General features: G+C 54.8%; 1 protein-coding gene across 1 annotated transcript in view; it reads left to right on the top strand.

Annotated features, from left to right (window-relative positions):
• LOC141981079 (cyclic nucleotide-binding domain-containing protein 2-like) overlaps positions 1 to 17,237 on the top strand; it is a 125,109-nt gene that overhangs the window by 51,714 nt on the left and 56,158 nt on the right. Inside the window, exon 10 of the mRNA XM_074942883.1 lies at positions 16,633 to 16,778. Within this exon, the coding sequence (XP_074798984.1) occupies positions 16,633 to 16,778 (146 nt within the window). The remainder of the gene's footprint in view (positions 1 to 16,632; positions 16,779 to 17,237) is intronic.

Raw genomic sequence — 17,237 nt, forward strand, 5'->3', positions numbered from 1 at the left:
CACTCGGGGCGCCAGCCGACGGAGAAATGCAGCGATAGAGCAGTTGGAACGGGAGGTCTTAGAGCTGGAGAGGCGCCTGGCCGCCAGCCCCGGGGACCCGTCCCTCTGCGGAGCGTGCCGGGAGAAGCGGGAGGAACTTCGAGCCCTCGAGGACCACCGGGCCCGAGGTGCCTTTGTCCGGTCCCGCATCCGCGTCCTTCGGGAGATGGATCGCGGCTCCCGCTTCTTCTATGCCCTGGAGAAAACGAGGGGGGCCAAAAAACACGTCACCTGCCTTCTAGCGGAAGACGGCACCCCCCTCACGGATCCGGAGGAGATGTGTGGGAGGGCCCGTGACTTCTACGCAAGCCTTTTCTCCCCGGATCCGACCGATCCTGGCGCTCGCGGGGTGCTCTGGGAGGAACTCCCCACGGTCAGCGTGGGCGACCGAGACCGGCTAGAGCTGCCTCTCACCCTGGCCGAGTTCTCGGAAGCCCTCCGCCGCATGCCCACCAATAAATCTCCGGGCATGGACGGGCTGACCGTGGAGTTTTACCGCGCGTTCTGGGACATCCTCGGCCCAGACCTAGACACTGTCTGGGCTGAGTCTTTGCAGGGCGGGGTCCTCCCTCTGTCGTGTAGGCGAGCGGTGCTTGCCTTGCTGCCGAAGAAGGGGGACCTCCGCGACTTACGAAACTGGCGTCCCCTCTCACTCCTTAGCACGGATTACAAAATCGTAGCGAAAGCAATTTCGCTGCGGCTAGGGTCCGTGATGGCGGACGTGATCCACCCAGACCAGACCTATACTGTCCCGGGTCGCAGCATTTTTGACAACCTCTTTCTAGTCCGAGACCTTTTGGAACTCGGGCGGAGAGACGGTCTGTCGTTCGCCCTCCTGTCTCTCGATCAGGAGAAGGCGTTCGATAGAGTGGATCATGGGTACCTCCTGAGCACCCTGCGGGCGTTTGGATTCGGACCTCAGTTTGTGAGTTTTCTCCGGGTGCTGTACGCCTCCGCGGAGTGTTTGGTTAGGCTCAACTGGACCCTGACCGAACCGGTCAGCTTCGGGCGAGGGGTGCGGCAGGGGTGCCCCCTCTCAGGCCAGCTGTACGCTCTGGCGATCGAGCCTTTCCTCTGTCTCCTCCGCAGGAGGTTGACGGGGTTGGTGCTGCGGGAGCCGGAGCTGCGGCTGGTCCTGTCGGCGTACGCCGATGACGTCCTCCTCGTGGTCCAGGACCCGGGCGACTTGGCGCGAGTGGAGGCATGCCAAGCCATCTATTCAGCAGCCTCCTCCGCCCGAGTCAACTGGGTCAAGAGCTCTGGCTTGGCGGTGGGGGGCTGGCGGCAGGTAAGCTCCCTCCCACCTGCGCTTCAGACCATCCGGTGGAGTGCCGGCCCTCTGCTCTATCTCGGCGTTTACCTTTCTGCCACGCACCCTTCTCCGCCGGAGAACTGGCAAAATTTGGAAGGCGGCGTGATTGAGCGGATCAGGAAATGGACGAGGCTACTCCGATGTCTCTCCCTTCGGGGGAGAGCACTGGTGCTTAACCAACTAGTCCTGTCCACGCTCTGGTACCGGCTCAACACCCTAGCCCCGGCCCCGGGTTTCCTGTCCCACCTCCGGAGATTGATTCTGGAGTTCTTTTGGTCAGGATTGCACTGGGCCCCTGTTGGAGTTCTTCATTTGCCCCTGAAGGAAGGAGGGCAGGGCCTGAAGTGTCTGTACACTCAGGTCCGCGTTTTCCGCCTCCAGGCCCTGCAGAGGCTCCTTTATAGTGCAGGTAGTTCAACGTGGAGCATATTGGCGCACGCCTTCCTATGCCGCTTCCATGGGCTCCGATGTGACCGGCAGCTCTTTTATCTTTGTCCGAGAGGTTTTCCGCGAGACCTCTCCGGGCTGCCGGATTTCTACCAGGACCTCCTCCGGACCTGGAAACTGTTTTCAACCACCAGGTCTGTGGCGGCCATCGTGGGGGCAGATCTCCTCGCGGAGCCCCTGCTACACAACCCCCAACTTCGTGTGCAGGCGGCGGAGTCCCGCACGGTGCTCCAGAGGTTGGTCCTGGCGGGAGTTACGAGGGTCGGGGACCTCCTGGACTACGACCGGGGAGACTGGCTGGATCCCCTGACGCTCGCTCGACGCATGGGGCTCTCCAGCCTTCGCACCCCCCGGCGCGTGCTTCAGGAGGTGGAGGCCGCTTTGACCCCCGCTGCTCGGGCTTATGTCAGCCAAGCCTTGCGCGAGGGCGCACCCCGCCCATCCTTTACCCCAGGCCCGCCGGACCTTTCCATCGGGCCCCTACCCTGCCGATCCCAACACACCCCTCATCCTTTCACTGCAAGCCGGCTGCATGAATTGCAACCGGTCGGTTTTCAAGTTGCACCACGGCAATATTTATATACACTCATGCTCCATACCCTTCACGCCCGCACCCTGGTGTCCCGCCCCGACACAAAGTGGCGAGATCTCCTACCACCCTTGGAGGGGGAGCAACCTCGGTGGGCCAGCCTGTACTCCACCTTGGTCCCGAGGCCCGTCGGGGACATCAGTTGGCGGCTCCTTCACGGGGCCGTGAGCACGGGCGTGTTTTTGACACGTTTCACCTCCGTTCCGGAGACTTGCCCCTTCTGTAATGTGAGGGAAACCCTGGCGCACGTCTATTTAGAGTGTGCCAGATTGCAGCCTCTTTTTCGGCTCCTCACAAATATTCTTTTGCGCTTTTGGCTTCATTTCTCTCCTCACCTCTTTATCTATACACTCCCCATCCGTGGCCCCACCAAGTCGCGGGATCTCCTGGTTAGCCTCCTCCTAGCCTTGGCTAAGACAGCCATTTATAAGACCAGAGAGCGGAGGTTGGCTCATGAGGCGTCCTGCGATTGTAGGGCCGTTTTCCGATCCTCAGTACATTCACGCATCCGGGCGGAGTTCCTCTGGGCGGCGTCCACCGACTCCCTTGACACCTTCGAGGAACGGTGGGCGCTGTCCGGGGTTCTCTGCTCGGTGACCCCGTCCGGTTCCCTCTGTCTGACCCTCTGATTGAGGGACAGAGCGAGAGACGCCAGCCACAGCCGTTAGCTGCTGTGAATACCATCATTATTGTTATTTAGGAGGGGTCTTATAATACATGGGTGTGCCCCCCTCCCTCCCAACCACCCACCCCGCAGCCGTGCCCATCTTGTCGGGCACTCTCAGGAGAGGGAGGGTCGGTGACCCTGGGCGCGGCACTAGGTAACTCGAGGGGGTGGAAGACCACGAGTGTCGAGGAAGCCCCCCCGCTCTAGGCCACCAGGTAACTCAGGAGGGTGGAAGACCACGAGTGTCGAGGAAGCCCCCCCGCTCTGGGCCTGGGCTAGCCTGAACACCTCTCCCTCCTGAAAGCTGTTGTGTTATACCTTCTGATTGCGTTGTTTTGTTGCTAAGTTTTTCTTTATCTTTTTGTAATCTCTGTAACTGTTACAAATAAACTTCTTTTCTGTTTCCAAAACAAAAACAAAACAAAAAAAAACCTTCCCTGTTACCTTACCCAGGGAAATGGACCTACTTAGCCTGCTCTCCTGCTGCTGCCCTCTGGCCTGGGCTTTCCTTGCTTTTTGCCCCTGCTTTCAGCTTCCCTCCGGACCGGGCCAGACGCTCTCCCCCCTTCTTTTCTTTTTGTTGTTTTTTTTTCTTTCTCTGCTGTTGCTAGAGTGCTGACCGGCTGCCGGCCGGCTGTTAGCCCCCCCCGCCCGCCCTCGGACGCTGGTGCCGCTCCAGCTGAAGCCCCCCCCCGAGAGAGGGGGAGCCTGCCAGGCCGCTCCCTGGATGGGGGGGAGTGGAGGGACCCAGCCCCCAGACCCAGCCGCTTGCTGTTTGTCTGCGGACCCGTCTCTGGCCGAGAGAATTTTTCATCATCCGCTCTGGCTTCCCTGGAATGTTTGCAGCTGCGACCCGGAACAGACAGAGAAACAGCCGTCTACCGGAGGAACACCGCCCGGGGAATCTACAAAGCGTCGTGGAGGGGGCCCAAGACTGAGTAACTTTCGAACTGTGCTCTCGTGTGGGGGGAGGCCTTGACTGTGTCATGACTGTGTTTGTAGGGACACAGGGGGTGTGGCACGGAGCTGCCCCCCGATCCATCTGTGTCCTCCCAACCCCCACACTACCATCTTCACAACTGCCTCCTCCACCGTCATTGCTGGCTGTTTAACATCTGCCTCTGGACTTAGCTGCTCGCCCTGATTCCACCGTGTGGGCCAGAAGCACTAGCCAACCAAACAGGACTCTCTGGACAAGCATACGGTGGTTCATGTGCCCTCCCCCGCCCTGAACTGTCCATCCCACAGCCTGTCCCTTTTTACCTGACCCCCAACTCCTGTTAACCATCTGCCACCGCCCCTGCTGGGGCATCGGCAATGGAGGGCACCGGGGTGACCTCCGCCGCTGCCATGTCCCCCACCTCCCCAGACTCTAGGGGAGCCCCCCTAGCCGGCGGGAAAGGCCAGGGCAAGAAGAAGGGGAAACCACCAGGCCCTCTGTGGCAGGGGCCACCCCCACTGATGCGGCCCCGCCACCGACCACGGCGTCCCTCCCCCTGCCCCCTCCACCAGCTCTGTGGGTGTCCCTCCCTCACCCCCCAGGACATATGCCCGGGCGGCGGCAGCCCCCCCGCCTGCTGCCTTGTTATCTCTCCCACCCACCGCCTCCACCACCATCAACAGCGGCCGGGGCCCCTTCCCCACCATGACAAGGAAGCACGGTGTCGGATGCCTCCTGGTGCCCGCCTCGCCCCACGTGGAGACCTACGTGCGGGCGCTGGTGAGGGTGGTGGGGCCCTCGGCCATTGTGGCGGCCTCCAAAATATATGGGAAGGTCGTTTTCTTCTTAGCATCAGAGGCTGCCGCCCAGGAGGCGGTAGAGAGGGGCCTGGTAGTGGGGGGGGTGTTTGTCCCCCTAGAGCTGCTAGAGGACCTGAGCGTCCACCTGGACCTGACCTCGGTCCCTCCTTTTCTCCCCAATGCTGCCCTGTTACCCACCCTTTCCACCCTGGGGAAACCTGTTTCTGTCATCAGCCCTCTCCCGTTGGGCTGCAAGGACCCCACCCTCCGTCACATCTTTTCCTTCCGCCGGCAAGTGCAGCTTCTACTGCCGTCGGTGGCGCATGACGGAGAGGCGCTCGAGGGGTCCTTCCTAGTCCCCCACCAGGGGGCCCGCTACCGGGTGTATTTCTCCACGGGGGAAGCCTGGTGCTACCTCTGCCGGGTGTCAGGGCATGTCCAGAGGGACTGCCCCTTAGCCCGGCAAGGAGGGGCATCTGGGATCCCCGAGACCCGGCAGGACATCGGCCTCGTCATTGCCGACGCCCCTGGCCGCCTGATACCCAAACCCGCCCCCCCTCCTCTTCGGACCACCACTTCTCCCACTCAGGCCCAAGGGGCACCTCCCCTACAACGCCCAGACAAGCAGGAGAGCCCCACTCTCGCTGCTGATAATCTGGCGGGGCCTATGGAGGAGGGTGTGGCAGAGATACCACCAGGCATGGGAGAGAGCCTGCCCCAGGGAGAATCCTCCCTCCCTTATGCCGCCCCACCATCCCCCCCGCAAGTCCCTGAGCCATCGCCTTTACCCCCTGACACGACCCCTGCTAACCAGCCCCCAGATGATGCCATGGAGGGCTGGGCCCTAGTCCAGGGGAAGCGAGGCAAGCGGAAGGCTCGAGCTCCGCCTCATCTACCCGAGGTGGAGGCCCCCCCGGAAGACCAGGAAGGGGGGCACCGATGCCGAACCTTCCGCTTTGCCCACGAGTGCGTCCCATCCACCGGTGTCAGCTGGGAAAGACGTGGTAGCACCAGAAGGTAGTGTCTCCCCTCCACGGGAGACCCTCCCCTCCGAGATCCTCGAGGAAGCCCCTTCTGTCCTGACACTACCCAAAGCCCCCGTGAACCCCAAGGAAACCGTTGTGGCGGGTGCCAGCGAGGAGAACCCTGGGGCGACGGAAAGTGTCCTCTCCTACATGTTCGAGGAGATTGAGGCCCTAGATCTAACCCCGGTCGCCCAGGGGGAGGACGACCTTTTGCCAGCAAACCTCGATTTGGGCGACCTCACTCCACCCCTCTTTTCCCCACGCTCCCTCCCCCTAACTGCTGATTCTGCTCCCACCTCCTAGGAGCCCCTGGACTCCTCCATTGACCTGGCTGCTGATGGTACCCCGCTGACAACCACCCAGCCTGCTCAGGTGACAGCTGGCGCCACGTGGCCGGGACACGAGTCACCAGGGGCACCCCCTGTTGGTGCGGAGCAATCGATTTCCTTCCAGGGCGGGGCCCAACAGAAGATAATCCACCTCCTGATGCTGTGGCCGCTAAATCCACCATAGAGCCCACACCCGGTATCACTGAGAGCTCCCTCCCCACCCCCTTAACCCTCGAGTCTGATCGGGAGGCGCCACCGTCCAGCTGCTTGCCTCCCAAAACCCAGAACCTCGCCTCTGCCCCTGCCCCTGCCCCTACCCCTATCCAATTTACCTCCTGCAGTGTTATTGCCGCCACCAGGGCTGTCTCCTTTCCTTTCCCAACTGATGACCCCCAGGGAGCGGCCTTTGTGTTCACCTGCCCCGACCCATTAGGAGCTGCTATCTTCCCTCCACCGCCCCCTATCGCCCCAGAGCTTGAGGCGGGCCTAGAAGCTCCAGCCCATCAGGCACCCCGTCGGGGGTCCGCACCCTGCTTGTCCATTTTAGTGGACCACAGGGCTGCACCAAGGGCCCCGCCGGGGAACAACCGGGAAACTGTAACCCCACCCCCCCATGAGCTGCGAGGAGAGCTGCGGAAGTTTTTAGAGGGTGGCTCCCGCAACAAGGTACAGCTTGCTCTCCAGCGATGAGGGGATTTTTTTCAAATCCTCCAGGCCACAAGGGCCCTCATGGGGGAAGGTAAAGGGACGGGGAAGCAGGATGCCGCGGCCTACTGGCGGGTCCGCGTCTTCCGTGACCAATTACTCACCTACGGGATGGGTCAAGGACTGTTGCACGGCCCGCTGGGGGATGCGAGCGTCCCTGCCAGTGAGGATCCCCCCTGGCCACCCGCATGACACCTCTCACTATCGCAACGTCGAACACTCGGGGTTGTAGGATGGCTCTCTGCAGGTCCCAGGTGCTCTCCTTCCTTCGGCAGGGAGGGTACTCTGTGATTTTCCTGCAGGAGACCCATACGGATCCGACCGCCGAAGACAGTTGTGGCTGGAATGGGGGGACAGGGTCTACTTTAGCCATTCCACGATTCAGCAGGCTGGAGTGACGACCCTGTTCTCCCCCGACCTATGGCCCGAGGTGCTAGGGGTCGTCGAGGCCGTGCCGGGTCACCTGCTGCATCTCAGGGTCCATATAGAGGGGCTCGTGGTTAACCTCGTTAACGTCTATGCCCTGACATCGGGCCCGGAGCGGCTGCAATTCTATCAGCAGGCATCCGCCTTCCTCGGCACCTTAGATTCTCACGAGTGCCTAGTCCTGGGAGGGTATTTTAATACCACCATTGAGAAGTGAGACCTCTCGGGGACCGAGCAGAGCCCGGCCGCCGCAGACACCCTCCGGGAGATAGTTGAACATCACTCCCTAGTGGACATCTGGCATGACCACCACCTAGATAACACTTTCACGTTCACCTTTGTCTGGGTGGAAGCCCATCGGTCGAGCCACTCCCAGTTGGACCGCATTTATTTATCACGCTTCCATCTCTCATGAGCCCACTCCTCCAGCATTCGGCTGGCTCCATTTTCTGACCATCACCTAGCCACCGTGACAGCCTCCCTCTGTGCAGAGAGGCCAGGGCCGGCCTATTGGCATTTTAACAACAGCCTGTTGGAGGATGAAGGCTTCGTGATGTCCTTCCGGGAATTCTGGCTGGTCTGGCGAGGGCAGCGGTGTGCCTTTCCCTCGGCGCGGCGATGGTGGGACCTGGGGAAGGTGTGCGCCCGGCTTTTCTGCCGCGACTACACCTGGGGCCCAGCCGACAGAGAAATGCGGCGATAGAGTAGTTGGAACGGGAGGTCTTAGAGCTGGAGAGGCATTTGGCCGCCAGCCCCGAAGCGGGCGTGCCAGGAGAAGCGGGAGGAGCTCCGGGCCCTCGAGGACCATTGGGCCCGGGGCGCCTTTGTTCAATCCCGCATCTGCCTCCTTCGGGAGATGGATTGCGGCTCCTGCTTCTTCTATGCCCTGGAGAAAATGAGGGGGGCTAAGAAACACGTCACCTGCCTCCTGGCAGAAGACGGCACCCCCCTCACGGAACCGGCGGAGATGTGTGGGAGGGCCTGAGCCTTCTACGCAAGTCTTTTCTCCCTGGATCTGACCGACCCAGAGTGCTGAAGGAATTGGCGGCTGTGATTGCAGAGCCCTTGGCCATTATCTTTGAAAACTCGTGGCGAACGGGGGAAGTCCCGGATGACTGGAAAAAGGCTAATGTAGTGCCAATCTTTAAAAAAGGGAAGAAGGAGGATCCTGGGAACTACAGGCCAGTCAGCCTCACCTCAGTCCCTGGAAAAATCATGGAGCAGGTCCTCAAAGAATCAATCCTGAAGCACTTACATGAGAGGAAAGTGATCAGGAACAGTCAGCATGGATTCACCAAGGGAAGGTCATGCCTGACTAATCTAATCGCCTTTTATGATGAGATTACTGGTTCTGTGGATGAAGGGAAAGCAGTGGATGTATTGTTTCTTGACTTTAGCAAAGCTTTTGACACGGTCTCCCACAGTATTCTTGTCAGCAAGTTAAGGAAGTATGGGCTAGATGAATGCACTATAAGGTGGGTAGAAAGCTGGCTAGATTGTCGGGCTCAATGGGTAGTGATAAATGGCTCCATGTCTAGTTGGCAGCCGGTGTCAAGTGGAGTGCCCCAGGGGTTGGTCCTGGGGCCGGTTTTGTTCAATATCTTCATAAATGATCTGGAGGATGGTGTGGATTGCACTCTCAGCAAATTTGCAGATGATACTAAACTGGGAGGAGTGGTAGATACGCTGGAGGGGAGGGATAGGATACAGAAGGACCTAGACAAATTGGAGGATTGGGCCAAAAGAAATCTGATGAAGTTCAATAAGGATAAGTGCAGGGTCCTGCACTTAGGATGGAAGAATCCAATGCACCGCTACAGACTAGGGACCGAATGGCTAGGCAGCAGTTCTGCGGAAAAGGACCTAGGGGTGACAGTGGACGAGAAGCTGGATATGAGTCAACAGTGTGCCCTTGTTGCCAAGAAGGCCAATGGCATTTTGGGATGTATAAGTAGGGGCATAGCGAGCAGATCGAGGGATGTGATCGTTCCCCTCTATTCGACACTGGTGAGGCCTCATCTGGAGTACTGTGTCCAGTTTTGGGCCCCACACTACAAGAAGGATGTGGATAAATTGGAGAGAGTCCAGCGAAGGGCAACAAAAATGATTAGGGGTCTAGAGCACATGACTTATGAAGAGAGGCTGAGGGAGCTGGGATTGTTTAGTCTGCAGAAGAGAAGAATGAGGGGGGATTTGATAGCTGCTTTCAACTACCTGAAAGGGGGTTCCAAAGTGGATGGCTCTAGACTGTTCTCAATGGTAGCAGATGACAGAACGAGGAGTAATGGTCTCAAGTTGCAATGGGGGAGGTTTAGATTGGATATTAGGAAAAACTTTTTCACTAAGAGGGTGGTGAAACACTGGAATGCGTTACCTAGGGAGGTGGTAGAATCTCCTTCCTTAGAGGTTTTTAAGGTCAGGCTTGACAAAGCCCTGGCTGGGATGATTTAACTGGGAATTGGTCCTGCTTCGAGCAGGGGGTTGGACTAGATGACCTTCTGGGGTCCCTTCCAACCCTGATATTCTATGATTCTGTGATTCTATGACCCTAGCGCTTGCAGAGTGCTTTGGGAGGAGCTCTCTACAGTCAGCGTGAATGACCGAGACCAGCTAGAGTTGCCTCTCACTCTGGCCGAGTTCTCGGAAGCCCTCCATCGTATTCCCACTAATAAGTCTCCAGGCATGGACAGGCTGACCGTGGAGTTCTACCACGTGTTTTGGGATGTCCTCGGCCCAGACCTAGTCGTCGTCTGGGCCGAGTCTCTGCAGAGCAGGGTCCTCCCTCTTTCATGCAGGTGAGCTGTGCTCACCTTATTGCCGAAGAAGGGGGACCTCCGCGATTTACGAAATTGGTGTCCCATCTCGCTCCTCAGCACGGACTACAAAATCATAGCGAAAGCAATCTCGCTGTGCCTAGGGTCTGTGCTGGCGGACGTGATCCACCCAGACCAGACCAACACTGTCCCGGACCGCAGTATCTTTGATAACCTATTTCTGGTTCAGGACCTTTTGGAACTTGGGCGTAGAGACGGTCTGTTGTTCACCCTCCTGTCCCTAGATCAGGAGAAGACGTTCGATAGGGTGGACCACGGGTACCTCCTGAGCACTCTGAAGGTGTTTGGCTTTGGACCCCAGTTTGTGGGTTTTCTCCGGGTGCTGTACACTTCTGCAGAGTGTTTGGCTAAGCTCAACTGGACCCTGACCGAACTGGTCAGCTTCGGGCGAGGAGTATGGCGGGGTGCCCCCTCTTGAGCCAACTGTACGCTCTGGCGATCGAACCCTTCCTCTGTCTCCTCCGAAGGAGGTTGACAGGGTTGGTGCTGCCGGAGCCGGAGCTGCAGCTGGTCCTGTCGGCATACGCTGATGATGTGCTCCTCGTGATCCAGGACCCCAGCGACTTGGCGTGGGTGAAGGCTTGCCAGGCCATCTATTTGGCAGCCTCCTCCGCCCGGGTCAACTGGGTCAAGAGCTCTGGCTTGGCAGTAGGAGACTGGCGGCAGGCGAGCTCCCTCCCACCCATGCTTGAGACCATCTGGTGGAGCGCGGTCCACTGCTCTACCTCGGCATTTACCTTTCTGCCACATTTCCCTCTCCGCCGGAAAACTGGGAAAATTTAGAGGGCGGGGTGATAGAGTGGCTCCGGAAATGGACGGGACTCCGATGTCTCTCCCTCTGAGGGAGAGCGCTGGTGCTTAATCAACTAGTCCTGTCCATGCTCTGGTACCGGCTCAACACCCTGGTCCCGGCCCCGGATTTCCTGACCAACCTCTGGACATCGATTCTGGGGTTCTTTTGGTCAGGAACGCACTGGGCCCCTGTAGGGGTTCTTCATCTATCCCTGAAGGAAGGAGGACAGGGCCTGAAGTGTCTACACACTCAGGTCCGTGTCTTCTGCCTCCAGGCCCTACAGAGGCTCCTCTATGGTGCAGGCAGTTTGGCGTGGAGCACACTGGCGCATGCCATCCTGCGCCGCATCCGAGGGCTCCGATATGACCGGCAGCTCATTTATCTCCGTCCAGGAGGTCTTCCGCGAGGCCTCTCGGGGCTGCCAGTCTTCTACCAGGACCTCCTTCGGACTTGGAAACTGTTTTTAACGACCAGGTCCATGGCGGCCACCGAGGGGGTAGATCTCCTCGCGGATCCCCTGCTACACAACCCCCAGCTCCGTGTGCAGGTGGCGGAGTCCCGCTCGGTGCGCCAGAGCTTGATCCTGGCAGAAGTCACGAGAGTCGGAGACCTCCTGGACTACGACCGGGGAGACTGGCTGGATCCCCTGACGCTCGCCCGGCGCATGGGGCTCTCCAGACCTCGCACCCCGCAGCGCGTACTTCAGGAGGCGAAGGCCGCTTTGCCGCCCACTGCTCGAGCTTACCTCGAACGGGTCCTGCTCGAGGGCACGCCCCACCCACCCTCTACCCCAGGCCCGCTGGACCTTTTAATTGGACCCCTGCCCCACAGACCCAATCGACCCCCTAACCCCTTCACTGCAAGCCGGCTGCATGAACTGCAGCTGGTACGTTTCCAAACCGCGCCAAGGAAACATCTATACATGCTCGTGCTCCACACCCTTCACACCCTCACCCTGGTGTCCTGCCCCGACACAAAGTGGCGAGACCTTCTGCCACCTTTGGAGGGTGAGCAGCCCCGGTGGGCCAGCCTATATTCCACCTTGGTTCCGAGGCCCGTCGGGGACATCACTTGGCGGCTCCTTCATGGAGCTGTGAGCCCGGGCATGTGCTTGGCGCTGTTCACCCCCGTCCCAGATACTTGTCCCTTTTGTGGTATGAGGGAAACCCGGTGCACGTATATTTGAAGTGCACCAGGCTGCAGCCCCTGTTCCAGCTCCTCACAAATCTCCTATTACGTTTTTGGTTGCATTTTTCCCCTCACCTTTTTATTTATGCACTCCCCATCCTTGGCCTCACAAAGTCGTGGGATCTCCTAGTTAACCTCCTCCTGGCCCTGGCTAAAATGGACATCTATAAAACCAGAGAGAGGAGGTTGGCTGATGGAGTTTCCTGTGACTGTGGGGCCGTTTTCTAATCCTCGGTCCGTTCAAGTATCCGGGCGGAGTTCCTCTGGGTGGCGTCCACTGACTCCCTTGATACTTTTGAGGAGCAGTGGACGCTGTCCGAGGTTCTCTGCTCGGTGTCCCTGTCTGGGTCCCTTTGTCTGACCCTTTGATTGGGGGAGAGAGTAAGGGACCCCAGCCCCAGCCATTGCTGCTGCAGACACCACCACCTTAGAGGGGTCCTTTCACTCGTGGGTGCATGTGCCCCCTCCCCCCTGGATTGTCCACCCCACAGACTGCCCCTCTTGTTGGGTGCTTTCAGAGGAAGGAATTGTTGGTGACACTTAGGCATGGCACCAGGTAACTCGAGGGGGTGGAAGACCACGAGAGTCGAGGAAGCCCCCCGCTCTGGGCCCAGGCAAGCTTGAAGACGTCCCTCCCCTGAAGCTAATGAGAAAACAATTGTGATTGGTTGCTGTGTTACACATTGCATATGCTGCTGTTTTTACTTTGTTAGTGTGTTATGCAAATAAAAAAACATCTTTTGCTTCAAAAAAAAAATTACTCTCCTATAGCCATCTGGCCTGACCCTGTCACAGTACATAACATTACAGGCTGTGGCCTGCTGAAAGAATATAATAAGGCATGGTGGTGGTGAAGGACACCTGGAATCAAGGCCTGCAAGGACCCTCTGGAGACCACCAGTTCTGTGGACCCAGTTCTAAGACTCACTTCTGCCATTGTGGTTTCTTTTTTTTTTTCTTTCTTTTTTTTGCAGTGTAGACATACCCTGTAAATAAATATCATGTTGGGAAAATTGGCCTACTGAGGTTAAAAATGCTTTGTTTGGTTCAACCACCCACGTTTTATTTTTCCTTGAGCTCTCACATCTGCATATCTTTAGAAATGCACATGCTAATTTTCATAGAATGCTAACAACTCCAGCACTCACCTGGCCCATTCTGCAGTGCTGTACATGGGGTGAGGGGAGAGAGAAAACCATTTTTCCTGACCCCCTGGGGTGATTATTATTGTTGTATTTGTACAAATTACTCATATGGATAGTGGTTTGCAGGACTCATCCAAAGGCCACTGAAGTCAATGTGAGTGCAGGGCCTAGGGTGGGTCTGTAACTCCCCCTATGATCCCATCACTTCCGCTACCCGAGTCCTCATTACCCCTCCCCCATTCACTCCACATTTCCTCCCCCTCCCGCATTGCTAAAGGGAAAGGAAACGGTCTGTCACCCCCTGCTGCTGCCTACACATATCACAGGCAGCAGCTCCACATGCTGTTCCCTCGTTGGGCATACAGCGCAGCCAAGCGAAGCCACAAAATGTGTGGTCCACTAGTCTTCATACATTAGTATGGCTGTGCCATAGTATTTGATCAGCCAAATTACAGTCAATTAATCATATGTAATTATACAACCCTAGGGAGAAAATAATGTGTCATTATTCTCCTTCAGTAAACAAAGTTACCTGTCCTTAAATTCAAAGGGACCCTAGTGTTGTATTTTCAGACTCACTATTCTCAGAAGGTGGCCAGGTAGAGTCGTAACTCATATTAGTCAGTAATGAGGATACCCCTAAGGTTTACACTGAAAATTTCACAGAGGCAGTAGTTTACGCGATGATTAAAACAGACTGTTGGGATAAAACATCCATTTCAGCAGGTTAATATCCATTTCTGTCTCTGGAAGTGATTTCTAGTGCGAGTTCTTTGTAATTTCTAGTAATGCTGTAGGAATGGGGAAGATTGATATTGCCCCAGCCTCTAGCTCAGTTCATTTTTCTTCCAGTGTGGATTCCTGTTAGGAATGTTCATGTATAATATAATAAACCTTGCCTGCACCTCTACCGGTTAGGTCTTTGTGCAGATATTTTCCCCAACAGCTGCCCTACATTAGCAGGCTTATTGGCCTCATGAGAGTGCTGTCCACTAGTGCAAGTGATCTCTCAGGTAAACGCTCCAGTCCCAAGCTTTTACTCCTTGCTCCAACAAGATGGAGGATTGCTGAGGAGGCAGCACCAAATCCTTGGGCTTTCCAGTGGCTAGGAGACTTAGGAAGCTAAAGGAGATTTCTGTTTCCTCTCTCTCCGCATAGATTTGCTCCTATTAACTGTAACTGTCTGCCTTTAGTTTGTTAGGCCAGCCTCCATCTGTGTCCTCACATTATTATGGATACTTTAATTTTAGACCATTTCTGTGATCCCTTCCGCAATATTTATAAACATCGCTCCACTAAACTATAGAGAAATTACAACTTTTCCCTTTGTATCATTTTTAATGACCTTTCGAAAAGGTCATTTTTTTCCTGTGCTCCCTGCTGGCATTTACCAACCATTATCACACAGTCATCACAGGTACTGCCTTTGAAGTAGAGCGGAAGACTAAGGGACTCAGGTCCCTCTATGTGATCAGCATGGAGAAACACTGATTTTCCCCTTTAGATTATTTTAATAAACATCTTATTCCTAATGAAGGGTTAATTTCAACATATTTACAGATACAGAAGCCAATTTTTTCTGGTCTATTACCCTCATCCCTCCACTCCTTACTATTGGTACTACTTCCAGATTTCCTCTCGTCTTCTGGTAGCATCTCTGATTTTAATGATTTGTGGATCTATGCCAGAGAATATGCTCACTCCTAGTTTAGCATCCCTTAGCAAATCCAATCAGGTCCTGGAGATGCTGATTTGATGTTTGTTCCCCTAATAAGCTTTGTACCTTAGACGGGATCCTGGCCTTTTATTCTAGAAGCAATAGCTGTTGCCTTCTGCTCTGCCTGATCCGTTATGCTAATGTCGCTTGTAACTAGAACACACCAGAAAAGTGGTAATTTTCCTTTTAGGTTCATAGGAATGAACATAATAGATCAGGCCCTTGATCCAGCCCGGCCATTGCCCCGTCCCCAGCTGTGATCAGTTCAAAAACACCTATCTAGTTAATCACCTGTGCAATGATATGACGGGAGAAGGTAAATTCCTTCTTGAAGGAGATTTAATTACACCTATTTAGGCACATAATAAGAGTTGTAGTTATAACTAGTTATCAGTCATAAAAATTATACACTCTTAAAAAACTCAGCCACAGTATTTGACTCTGTGGCCTCCTGCTACAAGGGATTCTTTACCTTTCAGATACCCTAATTTTACTAGACCTTGATTTCATGGTTTGGCTCCCTGTCCTCATTTATGGGACAGGGTGAAGAGAGGGATAGCTTGATCGGTTTCCTTTATACTCTAGCATTGGCCAGTCACCACACTTTTGCTTCAGGGATCAGCATGTCAAAGTGATCAAAGTGAAGCCAACCCTATGGCCCCACCAAATGTGACCCAATTCAAACCCACCCCTGTTCATCTCTGCTGCCTCTGAAGGGCCTTATTTCCATGATTGGCAGTTTTGTTCCTGGGTGGGCAGGTTCTCTTACTGTCACCTAGTGAGGAATTCTTATCTCTTCCTTGCCAATCCTTACCTCCCACAGTCAGTACGGTAAGGAAGAGATGAGAGACGGTAAAAGAACCTGTTCTATCCAGGACAGCTGCTGAATAGTCATTGTTGCACTATTACTCCTAGGGATATGGAATGAGTAGATTCTGATGGTATATATATACACGTACACACACGCATCATTCTTATCAGTATACTTTTTTTAACCTTTGACTGCTCTTTAACCCATTTTCTCTCTAAGCCAAATAATTTCAACCTATAGTATTTCAAGAAACATATATTTCATTTCTCTCCCCATCATACATTATCATTCATCCTAAATACATAAAATACATATTAAAGTAAGAGTTTTACAGACCCACAATATTTTCTTTACCATATTCCTCACTGTGGGCTAGTATGTGACTTGGATTACATGCCCATGCAAAGGAGTAAAAGGAAAGAAAACTCGCCTTTATACTGCTACATGGTCTACCTGGGTCTTCGGTCAAACCGCACAGGAGTAAACTGGGCAAATTTTCTGCTTACTTCCTCTGTGGAGCGGAGAAAGGTAGGGAATGAATGGGGAAAGAGCAGACCCTTGTGGCCACTTGTCCTTGCTCACTGGCCACAGTAGCTGAGCTAGTGCAGTGATGCAGTAGTTTGCTTCTGGTATAGGCCAGTAGTAAACTGCTACCTGCAGTAGTAAGTTAATACCTGCTAGGAGCAAGGAGGAGTGGTGTTTCAGTGCTGTGTGTCGAAGTCATAATGCCTCCTAAGGGGTTGCTTAGGGCTGTGGCTAATCTAGACATGTCATATTAGAGGATATATCTGAGTACTCAGTGCCCAAGGTCTCTTATGTGATCATTATTTTTAGCATTTAACAAAGTCTTCCTTTTTCTTCACAGGAGTTTTTAAACATATTTCTGAACAGGGAATCTGGTGAGGGACCAGACTTCATGAATTTCCTGCGCAAAATTGAACTGCTTTCAGGATGGCCTGTTGAAAAGTTGCCTTACAATAACCCCAGAATTTGTGCTTTCACCTTCTTCAGGTAACCATGCTGCTGGAACCATAACAAATGAAACAGACTAATGCCAAAAAGCTACCAAGCTGGGATTTTGAGGCTGTCACCATTGTCTTTTTGGGATCTTACATGCACCTGTGAAACCTTAATTCATTAAGGGCCCAATCCAAAGTCCATTGGAGTCAATGGAAGGACTCCCATTTACCTCAATAAGATTTAGTATATATTTATTACTGTTGACTAACGTAATAAGAAAACAAAAAGAAACTGATGAACTAATTGTTTTCATCTAAATTTTTCATTGAAAATTTTGACTTTTCAGGGGGAGCAAAATTGGTTCACAAATGCTACTGGTGCCTCAGCGGAGTTGTAGTGTTGACACCTCATGGTCCCATTCTTCTCTATGGGCTGGTCTCCCTGGCCACACTACAGCTCCCATGATGCACCATGTCTCCCATCTTGCTGAACTGTTGGCAGGAAGTAACC

This window comes from Natator depressus, chromosome 1 (assembly GCF_965152275.1).
Source record: "Natator depressus isolate rNatDep1 chromosome 1, rNatDep2.hap1, whole genome shotgun sequence".
NCBI lineage: Eukaryota > Metazoa > Chordata > Testudines > Cheloniidae > Natator > Natator depressus.